The 19385-nt window shown below is 56.0% G+C and overlaps 5 protein-coding genes across 5 annotated transcripts; 1 reads left to right on the top strand and 4 right to left on the bottom strand.

Annotated features, from left to right (window-relative positions):
• Nucleotides 1-589: 589 nt before the first annotated feature.
• MYCTH_2049865 (uncharacterized protein) lies at nt 590-1370 on the bottom strand (the record flags this gene model as incomplete). The annotated part of the gene is made up of 2 exons (XM_003658388.1): nt 590-1077; nt 1190-1370. The coding sequence occupies 2 exons, from the start codon at nt 1368-1370 to the stop codon at nt 590-592; spliced, it is 669 nt and encodes a 222-aa protein (XP_003658436.1).
• Nucleotides 1371-3694: 2324 nt separating this feature from the next.
• MYCTH_2294206 (uncharacterized protein) lies at nt 3695-5174 on the bottom strand. The gene is made up of 2 exons (XM_003658387.1): nt 4486-5174; nt 3695-4428 (listed from the first exon to the last, which is right to left on the bottom strand). The coding sequence occupies exons 1-2, from the start codon at nt 4998-5000 to the stop codon at nt 3837-3839; spliced, it is 1107 nt and encodes a 368-aa protein (XP_003658435.1). The 5' UTR covers nt 5001-5174; the 3' UTR covers nt 3695-3836.
• Nucleotides 5175-9595: 4421 nt separating this feature from the next.
• Nucleotides 9596-11272, bottom strand: MYCTH_86520 (uncharacterized protein). Its single transcript, XM_003658386.1, has 3 exons — nt 10721-11272; nt 10337-10580; nt 9596-10278 (listed from the first exon to the last, which is right to left on the bottom strand). The coding sequence occupies exons 1-3, from the start codon at nt 11077-11079 to the stop codon at nt 10237-10239; spliced, it is 645 nt and encodes a 214-aa protein (XP_003658434.1). The 5' UTR covers nt 11080-11272; the 3' UTR covers nt 9596-10236.
• A 1397-nt stretch (nt 11273-12669) lies between these two features.
• Nucleotides 12670-14482, top strand: MYCTH_2294202 (uncharacterized protein). The gene has a single exon (XM_003658385.1). The coding sequence runs from the start codon at nt 13040-13042 to the stop codon at nt 14357-14359; it is 1320 nt and encodes a 439-aa protein (XP_003658433.1). The 5' UTR covers nt 12670-13039; the 3' UTR covers nt 14360-14482.
• Nucleotides 14483-17078: 2596 nt separating this feature from the next.
• Nucleotides 17079-18691, bottom strand: MYCTH_2294200 (uncharacterized protein). Its single transcript, XM_003658384.1, has 2 exons — nt 18040-18691; nt 17079-17932 (listed from the first exon to the last, which is right to left on the bottom strand). The coding sequence occupies exons 1-2, from the start codon at nt 18217-18219 to the stop codon at nt 17090-17092; spliced, it is 1023 nt and encodes a 340-aa protein (XP_003658432.1). The 5' UTR covers nt 18220-18691; the 3' UTR covers nt 17079-17089.
• Between the last annotated feature and the right edge of the window lie 694 nt (nt 18692-19385).

Raw genomic sequence — 19385 nt, 5'->3', positions numbered from 1 at the left:
CTCGATTCTCGGCAGCCAACCATTGCCATCAACAGCGTAGCGGCTAGTGTCCTACCGAGTGTGCGGAGGAAAGGGGATACAGATTATGAGTTTATTATTTTTAAGCATTTCAATCATTATGAGCCGCTATTTCAGATCAGTTCCTTTCAGAGCGTTGTTGACGGACCCGCGTTTTGCCCAGAAAATGATGTAATGGTCATGGCTATTTTTTTTTAATCGCCTAGCACTTTCATGCAAGTACAGATACATAGATACACCTCGATAACCACCACTCGGTGCAGTTTTTAATTCACTAATCTTGTGCTTCCAATACAATGCCCCACCTACGGCTTCAAGCCGCCTTCTTCTTCCCGGCGCCGATGAAGACGGCTTTCAGGATCTGCCACACAATGCCTAGTCCGAAGGCTACCCGACCCTTGCTATACCTCTGTGGCCTGTCCCCCACGTCAACCATAACCAGGCCGAATTCCGCCACAGGCCCGGGAATCCTACCGCTGGTCCTGGCATACGCCGCGACCAGGTCGTTCCCGTTTGTGACACCCCCTGTTTGTTTGTGTCGATAACAAGAGTGTCAGCGCCCGCTCCTACCTTATTTCTCTTTTCTTCTCTCTTCTCTCTTCTCCTTTTTCTTTTTTTCCTTTGTGCAGGACAGTCGGCGGGAGGGGACTCGAACTCGAGCAACTAAGGTAAGGTACGTACCGCTGGTCCAGAGATTGCCGTCCCTCACCCACCTCAGCTCCTCCCCGACCCACTGGACGGCCTCGAACTTGGTCGCCAGATCGCGCTGCAGACCCCTCGGCCCGGAGGCCCTCTTGCCGTTGAGCAAGCCGGCGGCGCCGCACAGGTAGATGCCGGTGCACACGCACAGGATGTCGGTCTCGGGCCGGGCCCCGTGGGCGGCGAGCCAGTCTGTCGCCTCGGTCAGCTTGCTGAAGTCGGTCGTCGGGTCCGGGCCCGGCACCAAGACGATGTCGAGCCGGCCCGGCTGCACGGCCGGGTCGGAGAGGTGGTGGGTGCAGGCGATCCGTGCGGACGAGGTCATGCCGATCAGCTCGCCTGGCTGGACCGTCGAGATGTCTTTTTGTATTTTATCAAGCCGGGGCGAAAGCCGGAAAGAAGCAGGTTAGTTGGCCGTCGTGGTGAAGCGGGCCGGCTGCTGTTGCGAATCGAAGGGATGTAATGCACATACAGAAGATCTGGACGCTCGGGGCCAGGTTGGCAATCGGGGCTGGGACCATGTCACCCAGGAGGGCGAAGTATTCGTGGCTCATGGTCCCGAAGACGTCGATGCAGGCCATGTCGAGGAGTTGGCATTCCGTCGGAATGAACACTCCGATGCGGATGGTCTCGCGGGAATCGGTGCCCTTCATGGTGATAGAGGTGATAGACGACTGCTTGCAGGCCTCGCGAGCTATGCGAAATCGTGTTGGTCTGCGGTGCGCACAGAAGGGAGCTTCCCGGCGGTTCAGCATACGCACTCTTATCTGATTCCGAGCAGTTTATTCATTGCAGTGTTTTCCGAGGGTCTACCAACCGTCGCCGAGGGGCCCCGGAGCCCCGGAGCCCCGGCCCTGATGTGAGAGTCCGGGCGGTCGCCACACGGCGCTAGCGTCCCGTCCATCGGGCCGGGTGGTACCGCGCCTCGAACGCCAATTGGTCAGGGTGCCGGATATCCTCCGAACCCCTTCGGCACGGAGCTGGATGGATGACCGCGGAGACTTGGCAATCTACACTAATTGGATGAACGTTAGTTATGTCGCTCAAATGTGTCCACAATTGACGCTCTGACGTTTGCTTCCTCTATTCTTCATTAGAATACTTCCGGGTTGCATCGAGTTATATACAAGACGTTCGTGTCAGCTGAAGTACGCGGTCTTAAGAACGTATACGCGGTAACATGTTCGTTTGACACCTCTTGAGTTCTTGCACAGGTACTCCGTACTTGTGGCCGGATAATCGACGAAACCATTTAGACAACTAGATCTCTCTTCCCTCCGTCCGGTTTCTCTTTCTTTACTAGTACCTATCATCCATTCGATCTCTCGTTTAATCTTGCCTTGAGTCCAGGCCCTGTCTGTCTGTCTTCAAAACAAACCGGAAGTGAACCTCAAAATTTCCCGAAGACACTACCTACATAAGTGCTTCAGTACCTACTTGATAAGCACCTCGGTTTCCATTCCGAGTCGCGTATTCAAGACAAAACCGATTCGTAATCCGGATGAAGCAATGCAAAACCGACCTCGACAACACACGCACACACACACACACACACACACACATGCGCACAAACACAGCCACCCGGTTTTCCCATCCACACACATCGAAACCAGCAGAGAGAACCAGCATGAGCCAACATGCGTGTCAGAAACCGACCACCCACAACGTATCTTGTTAACAATATCCGCCCACGTCCCACCATCGTAGGACACATGTATATCGTACACGTAGTCACGAAACCGAAGCAGCATAGCCGCACACAATCCCGGGCCGTCGCACCCTAGGACTCCACGCAGAAGCCCCCCCCCCTCCCCCAAAAAAAAAAAAAAAAAAAAAAAAAGACAAAAGAAACGGTTACGCCCCAGAACGCGTCATCCCCCCTCCCTCCCGTCTTGTCCTATCTAATAATGGACCCCGCCGGCGCAGAAGAAAAAGCCCAGATCAGAATCGGGTCGACCGCGTATCAGCAAGCGCTGCGCAAGATACCCGCTACGTTCTTGGGAAGATTGGGGGGAAGCCGTAGTTATCTGTTTACACCACAACACGTATTGCACATGTGCCTGTACGGGTACGAGACTCACTCAATCTGGCTGGGAAGACCAGGCACAGAAAGACGCAGAGGACAGGAAGGGACACCGCAACCGTCGAACCATAGCTCACGTAGCCATCAAACCGGAAGAGAGCTTTTTGGAGAAGGCGTCTTGTCTAGCCGCAGGCCAAAGCGAGCGTCATGAATGTATTCTCCCTCTCTCTCTAGGCCAATGCCATTTCCAGAAGCTCCTGGATTAAGAGCACACACATGATAGTGAAAACCATCGGTGTGGCGAGGTCTCCCCCTGAACACCACCGACCAGTCCCGCTCCTCGTCTTACAGTCGGTAAACACTCCACCCCCCCATCCCTCGTTGCGAGCGGATGCCGTGATGCTCCTCTCTCCAGACTCTCTCTCTGTATGTACATAAATAATAATTAAAAATTAGGGGCTAGCGTTTCCTCTTTTTTTCTTCCCCGGGGCTGGCCCGTCCCAGGTGGCGGATAGTACCGGTCTCTCTTTCTTGCCTGGTCTCGTGAATCCTTCGGCTCAGCTGTCATCATAGAGCGGGTTTCGTGGCTGAGCCACCATGGCCGCGTCTTCCGTTTCTCCTCCGTATCAGTCTCTAAAGCGAATAGCACTAACGATGGGTATCGTCTGTGTCGAGTATCCTTCGAAACGACCAACCCTTCTGCCCCCCCCAAACCCAATATCTAGATGCCATATTCCGATGCCATGCCATGCATATCAGCAGCACGCCCTCTTGATTTTACACCAACGCGTCGCCGAAACCCTGTACCGTTAAACGGCAAAGCCCGTAACGGTAGGCAATACGCGCCGGTCGCCCGAGTTGGAGCAGAATATAGCTCTCTTTGAAAAGCGAGAAAAGAACGAGATCGGCGTTTCAATGTGTGGTGAACGATGCCGGGAGCTCTCCGCCACTGGTCTCTCGGCATAAATGGAATAGCATCGAAATGGAATAACGGTATCCAGCCCGGGAGAAGTATAGACCATGCACGTAGAAAATATGAAATTGCCGAAACCCAAAAAAAGTAAAGGTTGTCGAAAAGTTCGTAAGCCGTGCGGTGTTACACCAACGCATCCGCGGTTATCGACTTTGCTCTGCGCCGGGTAACCTTCTTACTGACTGTGTAAACCAAATCGAGCGTCCAGAAGTGGCATAATTGTGCTTGCGCGCATGGGATCGAACCGAAAATTGGTGCCACCAGCGGCACCATAACGTAGTCGATGAAGTTCGTTTTGGCTTTTCTCCGCGAAAAGTGCATACCTTTGAGTAGGCCGGCGTTGCCCATCTCCTTCTCGCGAGTCTCGACACATATCCTGTGGAAGCTCTCATAGAGAAAGAGGTACAAAGCGACCTCCATGAACCCGAGGGTTCGGAGAATGTTGCAGACGCTGTAGATCCAAGCGACACCGTGGACATCCTCCGTGCCATCCGCAGCCCACATGTAGAGCGTCGACGCGATGACGAGGATGGTCATTTGGACAGGCAGGAAATGGGCTTCAAACAAACGGTGGAAGAGGATGGCAATGCGCTCCCAGTCAGGTTCTTTCAGCGTGTCGGTGACGACGTCAGAGAAGATACCGCTCTCGGGTACGGCTTCGGCGTCCACACCGTCAATCTGCGACTGCGGGACGTAGTTGTCCGACTCGTCGTTCCTTGATCCGAGTTAGGTGTGGGTTTCCTCCCCTTGGGTTTAGCACGGCGCGACTTACATCGATGTGTGCAGGGGCCGAAACGCCCGAGAGGTGTGCTTCCTCTCTCTCCAGACCTCCACGACCTTCCTGAGCGCATAGCCCGTGTCGAGGGCACCCCACATGTGCCTAAGGGCCTGCTTGTACCGAGCGCGCACATCCGCGACGATACCTGGGACTCCCTTTCCGCGGCCACCGCCTGTGACGTTGGTTTGGCTAACCGGGCTCAAGACGGTGCGTACTGTCAGGTTTCCGTTGAGGGCGAAGAAACACTTGAGGTACATGTGCAGATCCTCGCCAATCGCTTCTGAGTCGCAATCCCAACCGCCCACGCGATCGACCAATTCGAGAGGGACCGAGTAAACGGATGTAGGGGGAGCAACCGATGAGCCCTCGTAGAGTCCGGACATGCCAGCAGCCGACCACAGGATGTCCGCGACGCGGACAATAGCCGGGACATCATGGGCGTTGCGATCGAAGATGATGGGAGCCGAATACAGAGTAGTGGTAGCCACATCGGGATGAGCCACATGCATCGCCGTCACGTTCGCAAAATAATTGGCCGAAAGATGGCTGTCAGCTGCATTAGGAAGTATCTTTTGGTTAGCGAATGCTGACGTACTGATGCAGGGATCCCAAACGTGCTGTTGTAGTTCTTGTAGGAATGTGCCGGGGCCGGGGGCTAGAGTAGCCGCGCAGCTGAGCCGCACTCACCATCGATGCCCGTGACAATGACGTCCTTCCGCTGCCCAAGGCTGTACTTTTCGCTGAGCTTTCTCGCAGCCCACGCCATGTTACTACCCTTGCCAGCCAGCTCGCCGGGGATGTCGGACGGGTGCACCGTGAAGTCGATGGAGCGGAACTTCTTGGAGAATTCGTTGACAAAACTGGCGGCCTTTGCCTCCGCATTGTGCTCTCTCTGCTCCATTGCAAGGTAGACCTGGACCTCACGCTTGTCAGCCCTGACACTTTCTGGGCACCCGCAACACAGGAAGAATGCCACCCCTGAAGATCATTGCTCCACCCGACGCCGCCCCAACAAACAACGGCGTGGAGCAGTGAGAGTAGTGAGAGTAACCACCAGCTGAGGTTGCGGGAGTGGTAAGCAGAGTGCGACTCACATCGTAGGTGCTTCGCGCCTGGGGATGCGAAGCAAGAACCTCGAGCGTCTCCCTTAGTGTGTCGTTCTCTTCCTTGTAGTTTGGGATGACGATGGCATGAATGACGCGATCCGGGGCGATGTCGTCGGCGAACCCTTCGAGCTCGAAATCGCCGGCTTCGCTGCTGGAAGCCGAGCTCAGGTCGCGCGACGAGGTTAACGTCTCGGAGCTGGAGAGCGAGGTGGAAGAAGCCCGGCGCCGGTGGCCGAACTTGATATCCCTCAATGCCTTGGAGCGCGCAGCCTTCTTCAGGCTCCTCGTAATGGAGAAGACGGCCCAGCAGGAGCGAAGCGGGAAGATGAAGACCAGGAAATGGATGAGCAAGCAGTAGTACGAAAATAGCTTGAGCAGGCGGCCACCGCTCTTTGGGTCGTGAGGGCGCGGCGCACTAAGGCTGTCGACTGACTCATGCATAAATGTATACCGTCGATTTTCCAGTTGGTTCGAAATCACCCAGTACGAAAGCGCAATGGTGGCCAGCATGGCGAGACCGCCGGCGCGCCGGCTGCACCACGCAAAGATCGACATCGCGGTGGCCGTGGGAAGAGGACCGAGCTGAGATGCCTATGGTTCGAATTGGCACAGTGAAGAGGGAAAGATGCTGTCGTGGCTCGTATCCTTGCGGACAAGATGCGCCGGGAGCGAGATTGACCGCGAATTGGTGAAGAGCGGACTCGGCAGATTGAGGCGCGAGGCGAGGGAGCGAGTGAGCCGGGGACGGTAGGGCCCCGTTGTGGGCGGAGCGGACGCGAGTCGTGATGCCCTCGGCGTGAGGCTGCTTCTTCAACAGTCCACGAGCTCAATTGCTTCGAGGTGCGGATAAGGAAGGAGGGACTGCGGAGGGAGAAGAAGCAGAAGAAGAAGAAAGAGGAAAGCGTGGGGAAAGAGACAGAAGTTCAAGGCGCACTGATAGCCGATAGCCGTCCACAAGGAAAAGAGGGAAGGAGGAAGCGAGAGGGACAGAGAGAGAGAGGGACAGGGGAAGAGAGCGGTATAGTTAGTGCGCTTGGGGCTACAAAGTTGTTGGGGGACGTGCCGAAAGCTGAGGGTAACTGTCAACCGAACCCACCAGAGACGTGTATACACTAGCCACTAGCAGGGGAAGGGAAAAAGGGGGAGTGCAGGCGCGATCATAGTAGTGCTACCGCGTAAGCTGTTACCTTGGGTGAGGCTGGATGTGCGCTCCAGAAACAGGGGGGTACTTGCAATTGGCAGTTGAGGGTGGAACTTGGGCAACGGATCTCCCACCTATCCAAGTCTGAGAGCGGCAGAGTCAAGCATGGGTTGGACGATCAAGCAACGAACCGAAAAATAAACGTTTTTTTCGCTCCGGACGAAGGACTTCCCAATTCCCACGGTTCAGGCCAGTCGAGCCTTCCGCATTTTCATTCGGCTTGGTCTACTGCACTACACACAATACACTCACCTCGTGTGCAGGCAACTTGAACATTACTACTTTTTAGCCTGAGGCTCACACTTCGTCACTATCGAATGGCCTGACGGAGACAGCAACAACAGCACGAGTCGCGGCTGCCGGGCAGTGCTCCTAGGCGGTGGTCGTCAGAGATCGCGGGAAAATGGCCGTGCCACAACCGCGTCACATGCATATCCCGTGGGGAAGGGACCCGGGGCGCTGCAGCTTTCAGACCATCACAGTACTGCGTACTTTAATAAGGTACTAGGATACACAAGTCCACTATCCGTACTATGTATGTATGTACATACTCGCAGTGTATGTACGTGGTGAAGAGGAGTGCGGCGCGGTCAAGAGGACAACTCACATGACGAAAGGGGGTGAAATACTTCTCAGGCCAGGCCACACACAGCACTCCTGACACTGTTCTTTCGTACCGGGCCTCGAGCGACGACGGAGACGATGCAGGGAAGTCGTGTTAAAGATGGCCAACCCGGGGTCTCCTCCGGACTTGTGGACCTCGTACACCAACTAAAGTGGGTCAAAGCATTGCCAAGCTGCAGCAGTTTCATGGAGTCAATTGCAACATTGGCGCCTTCCTACATACACCAACAGCAAGAGCAAGGAACATCAGGGGTCTTTTGCGAAATACACCAACCACAGCGGCTCGTTGAGGCATGTGTGGACATCAACTCCACCATCACGACCTCCATCACGACCTCCATCACAACGCCGACGGTGTGTTTTGGAAGACAAACATGCTTTGCAGCGCGGCATTTTTACCGGGCCACAGACACCCAGAGCAGTAAAGAGTCCGTCAACTTTACACTAGTATACCGGCGGTGGTTGACCGCCGCCTATACTAAGGTTAGTTTAAAATTTCTGTTCAGTCCGATTGCCTGGGCGCACCCCCGTGGGCTCGACCGGTCCCATTCGCCCGTGCAAAAGCTGTGGGAAACGTAATGTCAAAGAAATAATTATGGGTGGGGCATTTGGAGCTCGCCCCAGCACGCCCCGCATCTTCCCAAGTTGCATGATGTCCCTGTGCTACTCCGGCCGAAGCCAGCAAGTCAAGAAAGCCTCTAGGAAAAGGCTCGGCCGAGACTATCGCGGCGCAAGCGAGTCAAAAACTATACCAGAACAGCAAAGACAGAGAGAGAGAGGAGAAGAAACTGCCGATAAGTTAAGATCATTGCACTATTCACACATCTACTGTGATGCACCGAGCAGCGGGTACCTTCTTGTCAGGTACTTTCGTGCACAATGCCCCCTCTCAAAATTTTATGTAAGGTACGCATGCAAGTACCTTATTTGACAACTAGCCAACCAGCCTCCGCTTGTCAAGCTTTTCCCCCTGTTTTGGGTTTTGGAGCGCTGCTGGGGTCTACCTGGCAAAGCCGCTCCATAACCTTACGCGGTATTTCTGCGCCCAGAATTTCGTACGTTGTGGTGTAATCCGCTTCTGATTGGTGGCCGCTGCCACTCTGGGTAATATTTCCATGGGGAGCTTTGCAAGAACCTTCCGACGTAACATGGACAAAGCACCCCCACTTGGAATCCTGCCAGCGAGAGCACCGGAAAGGGGCCCCATTTTTCTGCACTGCCATCGAAACTGTGCTAACGCGCGTCCTTGGTGATGCTTCTTGGCGTGTGCTGCCCGCCGAGATTGAGGGAAGATCCCGTCTGCTCAGTTGGTTGAACAGTTACCACATTACACTACAGTGCTGCGCCATCTCTATTACGCGTTTGACGCAGATGTACGGATAGTACTGTACGTCTTCTTAAGGTGCTGATACTGTATATACTGCATACTTTGCAACCTGAGGGGAGGCCTCACCACTTGGCGTCTTGTCGAGGCTCGGCGGTTCTTTGCACATTCTTGAGCATCTCAATTTAACCAATGGTGTGGCGGGCGCTCCCCAGGTGCTCTTCTCCATCCGAGTCCCTGTTATCTAGCGTTGATTGCTTCCGCGTTTAGGTTTTGATCATCCTGGAAATCATCCCGCTCGGCTCCGGTTAACGGGAACAAGTCGCTCTCGTTGGCCCCTCGGTGTGTCTTCTTGTTCAGTACCACGTTCATCGGGGCCTTAGCGTGGCGAGTAATGTGCCTTGGATAGCTCCCGTGGGCGTTCGAGGGCTCGAGGAGGCGGGAGGTTGCTCTCTAATTTCTAGCGTGCACGCCACGAAGTCACAAGGGGAGCATCCTCTGGAAAAACCCACCCTGGAAAGGATGACCCCTGCGCCCTTAGCATCTCCAACCGGGCTTGCACCGCGACCTCGTCCCAACTCGGGCCCCCTCTCTGGGAGGTTTAAATTCTCAGCTTTGTGAGGCAGATGCGAGAAAACCACTTGAGATTGTAGACGAGGTAGTTTATGGAGTGTCTAAAACGCGCTACCCCAGACCGGTGTGTTCACCGGTTCCACCAATTCCTTCCGTCATGTACTCCGTAAGCACTCATCAAATCATTTCTCCGTCGGGGTTTGAAAGGGTGAAAGTGGAGTGGTGACCAGTGTGGCGGGCGATGTCCGTTTCAACGGCCGGGAACGATGTTTCCATACGTGTATTCCTTAACATTTTGCAGGGCAGCCATCCGGACCCGGGACGGTGTTAGAGCGGTACACAGATCCGGCTCGTTTGTCCGTTTGAAGACTCGGCTTTGGTAGTAGGAAATTACGCAGTACCACAAGCCACCGCCAATTCGACCGTGCCTACAAATTGAAAACCCCTTCCTCTTCACCTCCCGATCCCAACGGCCCCAGACACGACCGCATCAACCAAATCGAAACCGCTGCGTTGGGAACCCCTTTAAGGCCCTCTGCTTTCCAATTCACTCCCCTGGTTTGCCTGGTAGCCGTCCAAACTCGCGATTTTGGCTGGTCGCGTCTCCTAATCAAGAGCCACCAACCGCGCCCTCACGTAGCAGCGGAGCCCTCGGCGTTATGGCGTTAAGCTAGGCTCGGCCTGGCTGATGCGGTGCGGTCGTGATGTCCAATCCCAGGGCCAATTGCTCGGACTGCATCGTGGACTTCAGGCTGGGTTTGCCACAATACCACACGCCCATGTCTTGAGAACATAGGCCGAGTTCCTACAGAAAGAGCGGTGGGTGGGTGGTTTCTCTCTCGAGACGCCTCTGATCGCATGCCCGCAGCCAGATGACCTCCATGATGCAGGATAGTTGTTCACCCGCCCACGAGAGTTCAAACCACTTTCTCAAACATTTTCTGGATAGGTTTTGCGGCCTGTAGAGTAGATTATTAGCCAAGGCTGCGTGTCTGATGACCACCGACAATAACTCACATCGATGAATTTCTCGAGATCCCTGTCTAGATTTGCCAGGTCGTCTCTCCGCTTCTTGTTCTCGGCGATCAGCTTCTGCTTCCGCTTCTGCAGCTCCAGCCGCTGCTGCTCTAGCGCCTCACGCTCCGCCCGCTCGTGGTTGATCCGCGCCACCATCAGCGCGTTCTCGTCTGCGTCGGCATGTTCGGGGTGCTGGGCGAGGAACTCTTCTACCGGGATCAACGGCAAGAGCCGGTACGTGTGGCTGAAGGACGGGGAAAGAGACGAGAGGCGTTAGCCAGAGCGATCAATACACTCCGCAGAGGCAAAACATGGGGAAAAAATCAAAGAAGAAAAGAGGGAAAGAGGAAACAAAAAAAAAAAAGGAAAGGGGGGGCCACGCACTCGAACCCCTCGCAGGCGGCAATCTCGCCCTCGAGGTGCCGCTGCTCGTAGTACAGATTCTGCAGCTGCAGGTGCAGCACGTCCACCTCGTGCCGCGCCTCGGCCGTTCTGCTCTTGGTCTCTCGCGCGCGAAAGTGGGCGGCCCGGTGCAGCCCGCGGAGGTGGGCGATGTTGGTGTTGAGCAGCTTCTGTTGCCTCGAGATCTCGGTCAGCGCATCGGCTGGGATGGCGCCGTCGGGATTGGCGGCGGTCGCCTGCGCGATCAGGTCGACGAGGGCCTGCGCCTGCTCCCGCGCCGCCCTGGACGTCTCGACGACAGACGCCAGAGCGGGGTCCGTGATGTGGGCGTCGACCGTCATAGTTTGATGCCGAGTTTGGTGATCGGTAGGTAGGTAGGTAGCGACTCCTCGGGTTGGGTCGGCCGAGTCGGGGTTGCTGAGCTGGTTTGGAATGTGGGCCGCTGCTATGGTTGGCGATGTGATGAGGTACAGAGGATGCCAATTTCGTAGCTCGCTCGTTGTACGAACGACAGATGAGATTCGCTTGTCGAGGGTGGGAGATAATCACAATTTGTAAATGTAGTGTAGAGACGGAGATCAGTGTCTACTCGTACAGTTTCGTGCCGCAAACATCCTCAGCACGGACCAATTTATGACCCCTCGAGATGAACTGCCTTTCAACAGAATGAACGGCTGTGATAGACAAGAGACGTAACCTTATTCTCCCATTGTCCTATATTTGAACGAGACGAAGGACTTGCTTCGATCGAGTCTGGACAGAAAGGAATATATTCTAGCTACTCCATGTAGTCGATGTGTTCCTTCACTACAAGGAATCATCCTGGACCCCTCGGTACCTCGGCCACCGATTCGCCGAGACAGCATCTCTTGGAGCAACTGGGACCATCCAAAAAATTGCTGCCAAGAGAAGTATTCCGGGGCTGCGAAAGTTGTTGAGAAAGTGCACCGTGAAGCCTCTATTTCGCCTGAAAAGAGCCTAAGACATCGATAGTTAAGCTGCCGTTCTTGCCAAAGGTGAGAGATGCTGCGCAGCATTGAACTACCAGGAAAGCGAAAAAGTATGATTGATGATGTGCGGTCCGTACTTTGCTAGTATTCTTTTGTCGTTTAAAACAATGATTGGTCGCGCCCGCCCAGCTCTAACTAGTTAATAGCGCCAGAAGAACTTGATGCACTCTGTATCGGATCTTGTAAGAAATAATGGTTTCTTGGCTACACTGCTCTATGTATAACCACAGTAACAACAAAGTAAATCCGTACAAGCCGAGTTTTCAGCTCACGGTTAGCTAGGTATGCAAAGTGGGTTACGTAATACTGCGCACTACAGATACTCTGTATCAAAGACACAACTAGCCCTCAAGATTAAAAGTTAGGAAGCGCTCCGCTATCTGTGACGTGTTGCATTAGTAGTAGTGTACTTAGGTGCGCTGGCAGATTCGTGCTAACGGTGTAAGCGTTGTCGCGAAGAGCCAAAAGCGTTGACCTCTTTTGCTCTTAAAAGTGTTGAGTATGTGGGGCTACCGCGGCAATGACCGCAGCAATTGGTTCTAACCTGCATATCTGACGCACGAGAACGGGCGCTTTCGGGCTTTCGGCCTGTGAACGCCCGCCAGTGAAACGAGGTCCTTAAACCACGGGCCCCTCTCGTTATTTACTGCTTCCTCGAACAGACGCTGCTCATCCATCATCAATCTGCATCTCTTGACCCGGCCGTGCTGAGTGCCTAACCCTTACGATCTGTCGGTCTCAACGAAATCGGATTCCTCGGTTGGAGATTGCCCTGATGCATTTCTGTTGAGAGCTACTCTATGAACGCAGCGCTCTCTTGATTCCTTCATTTAGAACTTGGATTTGCAATTGGCGATTGGCGGTCCAATAGAACGAATTTTCTCCCTCGTTTCACAGTGCTCCCGTGTCCCTCTCCCCCCCTCACCCTCGACCCCGACTTCCGCGTGCTCTTCGAACACCGGCCCGACCTTGGCCAAGCACATCGCAGCGCCCGTCCCGCTTCCGGTTACGACCCTATCACACACTCACACTGACACGGACACCCAGCGGAACCACCACCCACCCGGTCACACTTGACCTGTGCCCCGTCCCCCACCGGCTGCTGTAGGCTCTCGTTGTCACCATGGATGTTTCATCCAACATGGGGTGCCCCGCCCCGTTTACCTTTGGCTCTTGCGACGATGCCCCCAGGGGCATGTCGTCGGGAGCCCAGGCCACAGACCGGGCCGCTGCGCGGAAGCGGCGCCACTCTCACATCATGCCGAGGAGGAAGTCTATCGTTAACCAAATCATGGATGGGGAGGAAGGCCTGCTCCTCAAGCTGGACCTGCTGCTGACTGATCTTGAGCGGCGACTCGAGTATTGGGAGAATTATGGAGAGCTCAGCTTGGACTCGAGCATCTCGGCCGCGTTCGATACCCTTAAGGCCGTCCGGACACGATGCTCGCAGGTCTCGGAGGAATTCATGGGTGCCGGACGGAGGAAGCTGCAAGTCGTGGTCGACACCCTCGAGTCCGGTTATCACGAGGCCTTGGCCGCGGCGGGCTCGCTCAACGAAAAGGCGAAAGTCAGCATCGAGCTACTCGACGGGATGCTGCAAGAGATGGAGGACCAGGCGGCCAGGTTCCGGGAGAAAGGCTTGACCAATGCGGCCGAGACCCTCATGGACGAGGCGCACCGCGTCGTGGACGAGGGCATTGAGAGGGCGAAGCGCGCAGCCGAGTCGCTCGAGGACCATATTCAACGCGCCATCGCTCGCGCCCGGGAGCACGGCCTGCTCCGCTACGAGGATTTGCCGGTACCCTGGCGGACCAACCCGCATATCATCAGGGGCTACCGCTTCTCCGAGACCAAGCTCGCCTGCGTGCGGTCGGTCTTTTCCTTCTCGAACGAGCTCGTCAACATCTGGTCCCACACCATCGGCCTCGTTCTCGTCCTGGCCGTCGCCTTCTACTTTTACCCCACGAGCACCAACTTCTCCCTGAGCTCCAAGGCCGACGTCTTCATCGCCGCCGTCTTCTTCTTTGCCGCCTGCCAGTGCCTGGTCTGCAGCGTCATATGGCACACCATGAACTCGGTCGCCGACGTCAGTCTCATCTCCATGTTCGCCTGCGTCGACTACACGGGCATCTCGCTGCTGATCGCCGCCTCCATCATGACCACCGAGTACACCGCCTTCTACTGCGAGCCCGTGAGCCGCTGGGTTTACATGGTCACGACGGCTCTGCTCGGCGTCGGCGGCGTTATCCTGCCGTGGCATCCCCGCTTCAACGGCGCCGACATGGCGTGGGCCAGAGTCGCCTTCTACGTTGCGCTCTCGGCCACCGGGTTCCTCCCGATCTTGCAGCTCTCTCTCACGCGCAGCCCCGGGGCGGTCTTGGAGTTCTACACCCCGATTGCGAAATCGCTTGCCGTGTATTTCCTCGGCGCGCTCGTCTATGCCAGCAAGGTGCCGGAGCGCTGGTGCCCGGGCATGTTTGACTACGTCGGCGGCAGCCACAACCTCTGGCACGTTGCCGTCCTGGGCGGGATCTTGTTCCACTACACGGCCATGCAGGACTTTTTCTCTCATGCCTTCAGGCTTGCCAAGGACGGTTGCGCGGCATACTAGGCTCGCGTGTATCGTTTCGCTCTCTCTCTCGGGAGTTGCCTCGCCAGAGCAAGTTTGAAACTCGTCCCCATCTTTGGGACAGCAGCCGTTGCGTCCCTTTGACAGCATTAGGGGACCTGGAGCGGCTCCCCCCCCATTCGTCTTGTGTGGCGGCCTTCAGCCCGCTGTCACAAAACGTGACTTTAGAACAAAGGGCCCGTGGCCTTGCACCGCACCATCGGCGCCAATGCCGTTTGGAGAAGAAGATGGGACACTTGGACGGTTCTGGGTCCGAAATGACCCCGTTCCAAGTCCTGCGTCGTCTCATGTGTATCCACGGTTGGCGATTCGTCCTTACAGCCGTTGATACTCGGTCGACGCCGCTTCCCATGACGGATTGGCCGGACCCCGCCTCTGCCGTGATTGCGACCGTATGTCCCGGCGGCCGGCGGCGTGGCCTCTCATTCAAATCATTTGGGGATACAGCGTGCCAATATCTTGCATCCCGGAGCCCGAGGTTCGAACAAGGCGTCCCCAGGTCATTTTCGCTTTATTTGCGGCTCTCAGACACCCACAGGCTTTTGATCTTCCGCGTTGAAGCTAAAACATGCCGGTCACCGGGGTACCCGTACAGGAATCGTCTCATCACGGCAGCTATCGTGGATTATGGCAGCGCGGCTGGGCCAGAGTCGACGAGTCGGACGGCAACTCCCAGAACGGAGCGGGGCGGGCCACCATGTCCGTTCCGATGCCGGACCATAGCCGCGGTAGTTGCGTGGGCAGTTCTTCCTGCTTCCCTCCGGCCGAGATAGACCCTGGGAAATCGCCTATTTGACGCCTTGTGGGGATTCTTTTGCTGCTCCTCTTTTTACGGCCAGGGGACAGTTGGACAGGTCAAAAAATCTCCTGTCGGTGTTGTTTTTTCTCTTCTTTTGAGCTTGGATTTACCGAGAACAGGGGCGAGTGGCCCGTGTTAAGGCCCTAACATGTCAACGGCGTGAGAAGGCCGGGAATATTAGGGATATATGGGGCGTTGAGGCATTGGATCATGGGACGATGACATGCACGTGGTATGCGAGATGACGGGGTTAATTATGAAGAAGGGTCCCATCTGCTTGGTGACGGATGGAGCAACGAGCAGACAAAAACGAGCGGAGTTGGGTAGTTAGGTGGGATTTGTGTCGAGCATTATTAGCGTTGGCGTCGTAGTGTAGAGTATAGATGTAGACTAGAAGAAGGAAGAAACTGGTGAGTCGGGGGCTCGCAGGAGGGTAGCCTGGTCGGACAGCGTTGCATAATTATTAGAAGATGGCCGTGGGGCTGTTAGGGTTGGTAATAGTAGTCGGGATGGACGCGATGAAGGGATGTGTTCTTTTTTTGCGGGCATAGATAACGGTCTTCAAAGGTAGAATCTTCTAACGTTGTTGGACACAGCAATACATACATTTTCAGTATCATGAAAAGCAAGACGCGAGAGTAACGGCAAAGAGAACTACTCTTGTGGCATTTGCTGCACCAAGGGAGAATGTGGTTGATAATATTATTGATGTTATTATTTGTTTACCTTTTGTTCCCTCTGTTCTTTCAACTTGTTTTCTTCTCCTGTAGAAAACCAATTCAAACCTAGGGAGAACAAGTCCAAGCCAAGTATAAAGCCTTCTTCTTTAAGACCCATTGACGCCTCCCGGCGTTTTCCAGCCGTATATACATACTTTTGAACGCCTTCTCTATCTACCCAAGCACCATCGTATGATTTTTGCATCGCGCGTTTCTGGCGTCATCGTCATCATCCTCCGCAGCATCGCCTGCCTCTCCCCTACATGCCCCTGCCTTCCCTTGTCTGCCTGCTCGCCCGTCCGGTGCTGGTAAGGTAGTCTGCGATACTCCGGCAATGAGCGAGAGACATGCAGCATTCGAGACGTTGGGGTGGTTTCGGTTGCCTGCGAGGTGGTCCGTCTGCAAATGCCCCTAAAAACGATGATGAACATGTCCGGGACTCCCCCGGGGGGGGGGGGGGGAACAGAAATGGCCCGTTCATCTATCCAGCCCGCTCGTACTCTTCTTACTGCATGATCTGTGGACGTGTCAAATGGTGATCAGCTCCGCGGGGCTTCTTTGCCGAGATTGGAAGGACTGAAGGCCACGGGAGATGTTTCCCCGTGGCGCCGCATTTACCCGCATAACTGCGCGGCATTAAACGTGGTGGCTAGTTTCACATTTGGGGAAGAGGACGAGCGGGGGGAGGCCCTTTCGGTTTGGTACTTTTTTTTCTTCTTCTGCCATCTTCTGTGGCAGTTCGGACCGGGCGGGTGCTGTGGCAACCAGGTACCGCGGCCGCCGCCCTTCGACGCCTGCCAGCCTCGTCTGGCCCGGCCGGCGTGCCGGCGATCCGACGTGGCAATTGCGGCTTGATGGTTTGTGCACAAGCAAGCGACGGGCTTTCCATGCCCGGGTTTGAAGGAATGCTCCGGTAAGTATGCGGAAGGGGGTGGAGCAGCCCGGTCGACTCGACGTTCGAGCCGGTGCCGTCGTCCGTTTGTGCAGTCGTGTTTGCGTATGTTCGCGCGTGGCCGTCCTATCGGGCGTGAGCGACGATTTCGGCGTAGACGTCGTCGGGGATCATCTTGATTATGGCGAGCGTGGTGCGTTTGATCTGGTCGGCCTGTAGCGCCGGGAACGAGCGGAGGAGCTTGTTGGGGCTGAGGAATTGGCGGCCGTCCGTCAGTTTGTGTTCCTACCCCGACGAGAAATTCAACATAGAAAAAAAGTTACGGGTGGATTCACGTACCTGGGCGACTCCATGATCTTGCTGCGGATCATGATCAGCTGTGCTACGATGCAGAGGATGTTGAGGTGAGGTCCATAGGCGAAGAGGAAATCCCAGAGGCGCAAGACCTCGGGCAAGGGAGGCGTGCAAGCGCAGAGGGTCAGGACAGACGGGAAGGCGTATATCTCGGCGGACAGGTTCTTGGAAAGCAGGTGCTGGCTGAGCTTGGGATCGACGATGGCCAGCACCTTGTCGACCAGGGCCAGGCCCTTGTGCACCCCGTCCATGGCGCCGCGGATGTAGCCGGGGCATTCTTTGGTCAGCAGCTGGTGGAAGGCGACGAACGCCTCGGCCTCGCTGCGGGCGGCGTACAGGAAGGGCGCTGCCAGCACGTTCATGCCCTGGACGTACGTGCCGGGCTCGGCCGTCACGCTGGCGACGGAGCCCTCGGTCGTCAGCGTCAGGGCGCGTGCTCGCTTGGCCGCGGGCGAGGAAGCCGGACTTCCGTAGTCGCTCCCGTAGCCCGTGCCGGGCCGGCTGCTCGATTGGTCCAGCGAGCGTCGCGTGCTGCTAGCTACGCTCGGGTCCCGGGTGCGCACCTCGCGGGCGTCGTGGAGCGTCCAGGCGAAGGCATTGAGCAAGCGTATCAAGCTCGCCTCGCTCACGCGGCGTCGGAAGAGGGGGTCGGTGGACAGGGTGCGGAAGGTGTCGTTACGGATCTTGGAGTAGGCCGGGGAGGCGCCGCGGTGGATGAGGGCAAGGTAGGCGTCGGTCTCGAGCATGGGCGCGTTGAGGAGGATGAGCCAGACGTAGATGCGGAGTGAGGACTGTTTTGGATTCCCCGAGTCAGTGGCCCGACTAAAGACTGGGCGCCCCAGGAACGATTCTCTCTTGTTTGTTTAATTGTGTGTATGGACGTAGGGGGGCTGCTCACCATGCCGTCGCTGTCGGACTTGATGCCCTGGTCGAGGATCTTGAGCCGCGCGCTCTCAAGGGCCCCTTCGACGTCGCCATCCGGAGGTCCCTCCCGCAGCAGCCGGTCGAGGGACATGGCGTCGGCGGCGAGGGACCGCTTGCTCAGAGCGGAGCGTCGTGTTGCTGTGGCTGCCGTCATGGCTGCCCTGTTGATCTGGGCGGCGTTGGGAATTGGGGCTGCGTCGCTGTTGGAGCGTGCTCTCTGTGGCGAGCGGGTGATGCTCGCATATCTTCTCACGGGAGCGAGATTCGGGGCTGGAGCAGGAGCGGGAGCGAGAGCGGGAGCGGGAGCGGGAGCAGCAGGAGGGTGCGGCTGAAGGTGCTGGTCCAAATATTGGAAGTGGTGTTGATGGAGCTGGAGTCTCTGCTGCTGCTGCGAAATGAGCGACGTCTGGGCAGCGGCCTTTGCTCCCAAGCTATGAGCCGACTGTAATCTCCTGAGCGTTCGTTGCGCGCCGGGGTTTGAAGGCGGGTGGAGCTGTAGCGCGGTCGGGAGGAGCCCCGGCGGAGGAGACAGGGCCTCCCTGGTGGGACTCGGTAGCCTGTCGAATTGATTGAAACTACGGCGGGTCATTTTCAACGGTTTGCCGAAACACTTGGGACAATGTTGGAAACGACTCTGAAGAAAAAAAAAAAAGACGTCGTCGGTGCCGTGCAGCGCCCCGGCAACCGAGAACAAAAGCTTTGGGCGGCGCGGTGGATGTTTGGGGCCCAATCCTAGCGGGAGGCTGGACGAACGCGAAACCTTGGAAGGCGAGTAGGTTAGGTTGTTACTCCGTACCTTCTGCAGGGAGGTGCCCGCGTGTTCATTTCGCGGCACCGCGCCCACGATCGAGCCAATGAGCTTCGTTTTTCCCTCAAGAGCTGCCTTCTGGCGGGCTTTTGGAGAAGTACTTTACGCAGCACTACGAATTACGGAGCAACTAAGTGACTGTAACTACGCAGTACTACAATTAGTTATTCATTTCGCATGTTAACCCGGACGAACTCATTGCCTGCCGATATCCTAGTCCCGATCATCCGAGTTTGTAGTGTAGTGTAGATCTCTTTTAACGGTCTTCTCCGGAGCTGGATGGGGCCTTCGCTTCCTGATCGAGAAGAGTTACATGCCCCACTGGGCTTCCTTGCCTCCGGGTCTTGCTCGACTCGACTCTGGCAGTATTAATGAAAAGCTCCCCACCACCTTTCCCGTTTCGAATAGTTAGTCCAAGCTCCCAAAGAAAAAACGCGACTTTGCCCAACAAGTGATGCCGGTCGCTCAAAATTTCTAACAAACGCGAAGAGTTCTTCCCAACAGTCATTTCA

This window comes from Thermothelomyces thermophilus, chromosome 1, assembly GCF_000226095.1.
Source record: "Thermothelomyces thermophilus ATCC 42464 chromosome 1, complete sequence".
Lineage (NCBI taxonomy): Eukaryota > Fungi > Ascomycota > Sordariomycetes > Sordariales > Chaetomiaceae > Thermothelomyces > Thermothelomyces thermophilus.
Note: the sequence above shows the minus strand (reverse complement) of the source record. Positions and strands in the feature narration are given on the sequence as shown.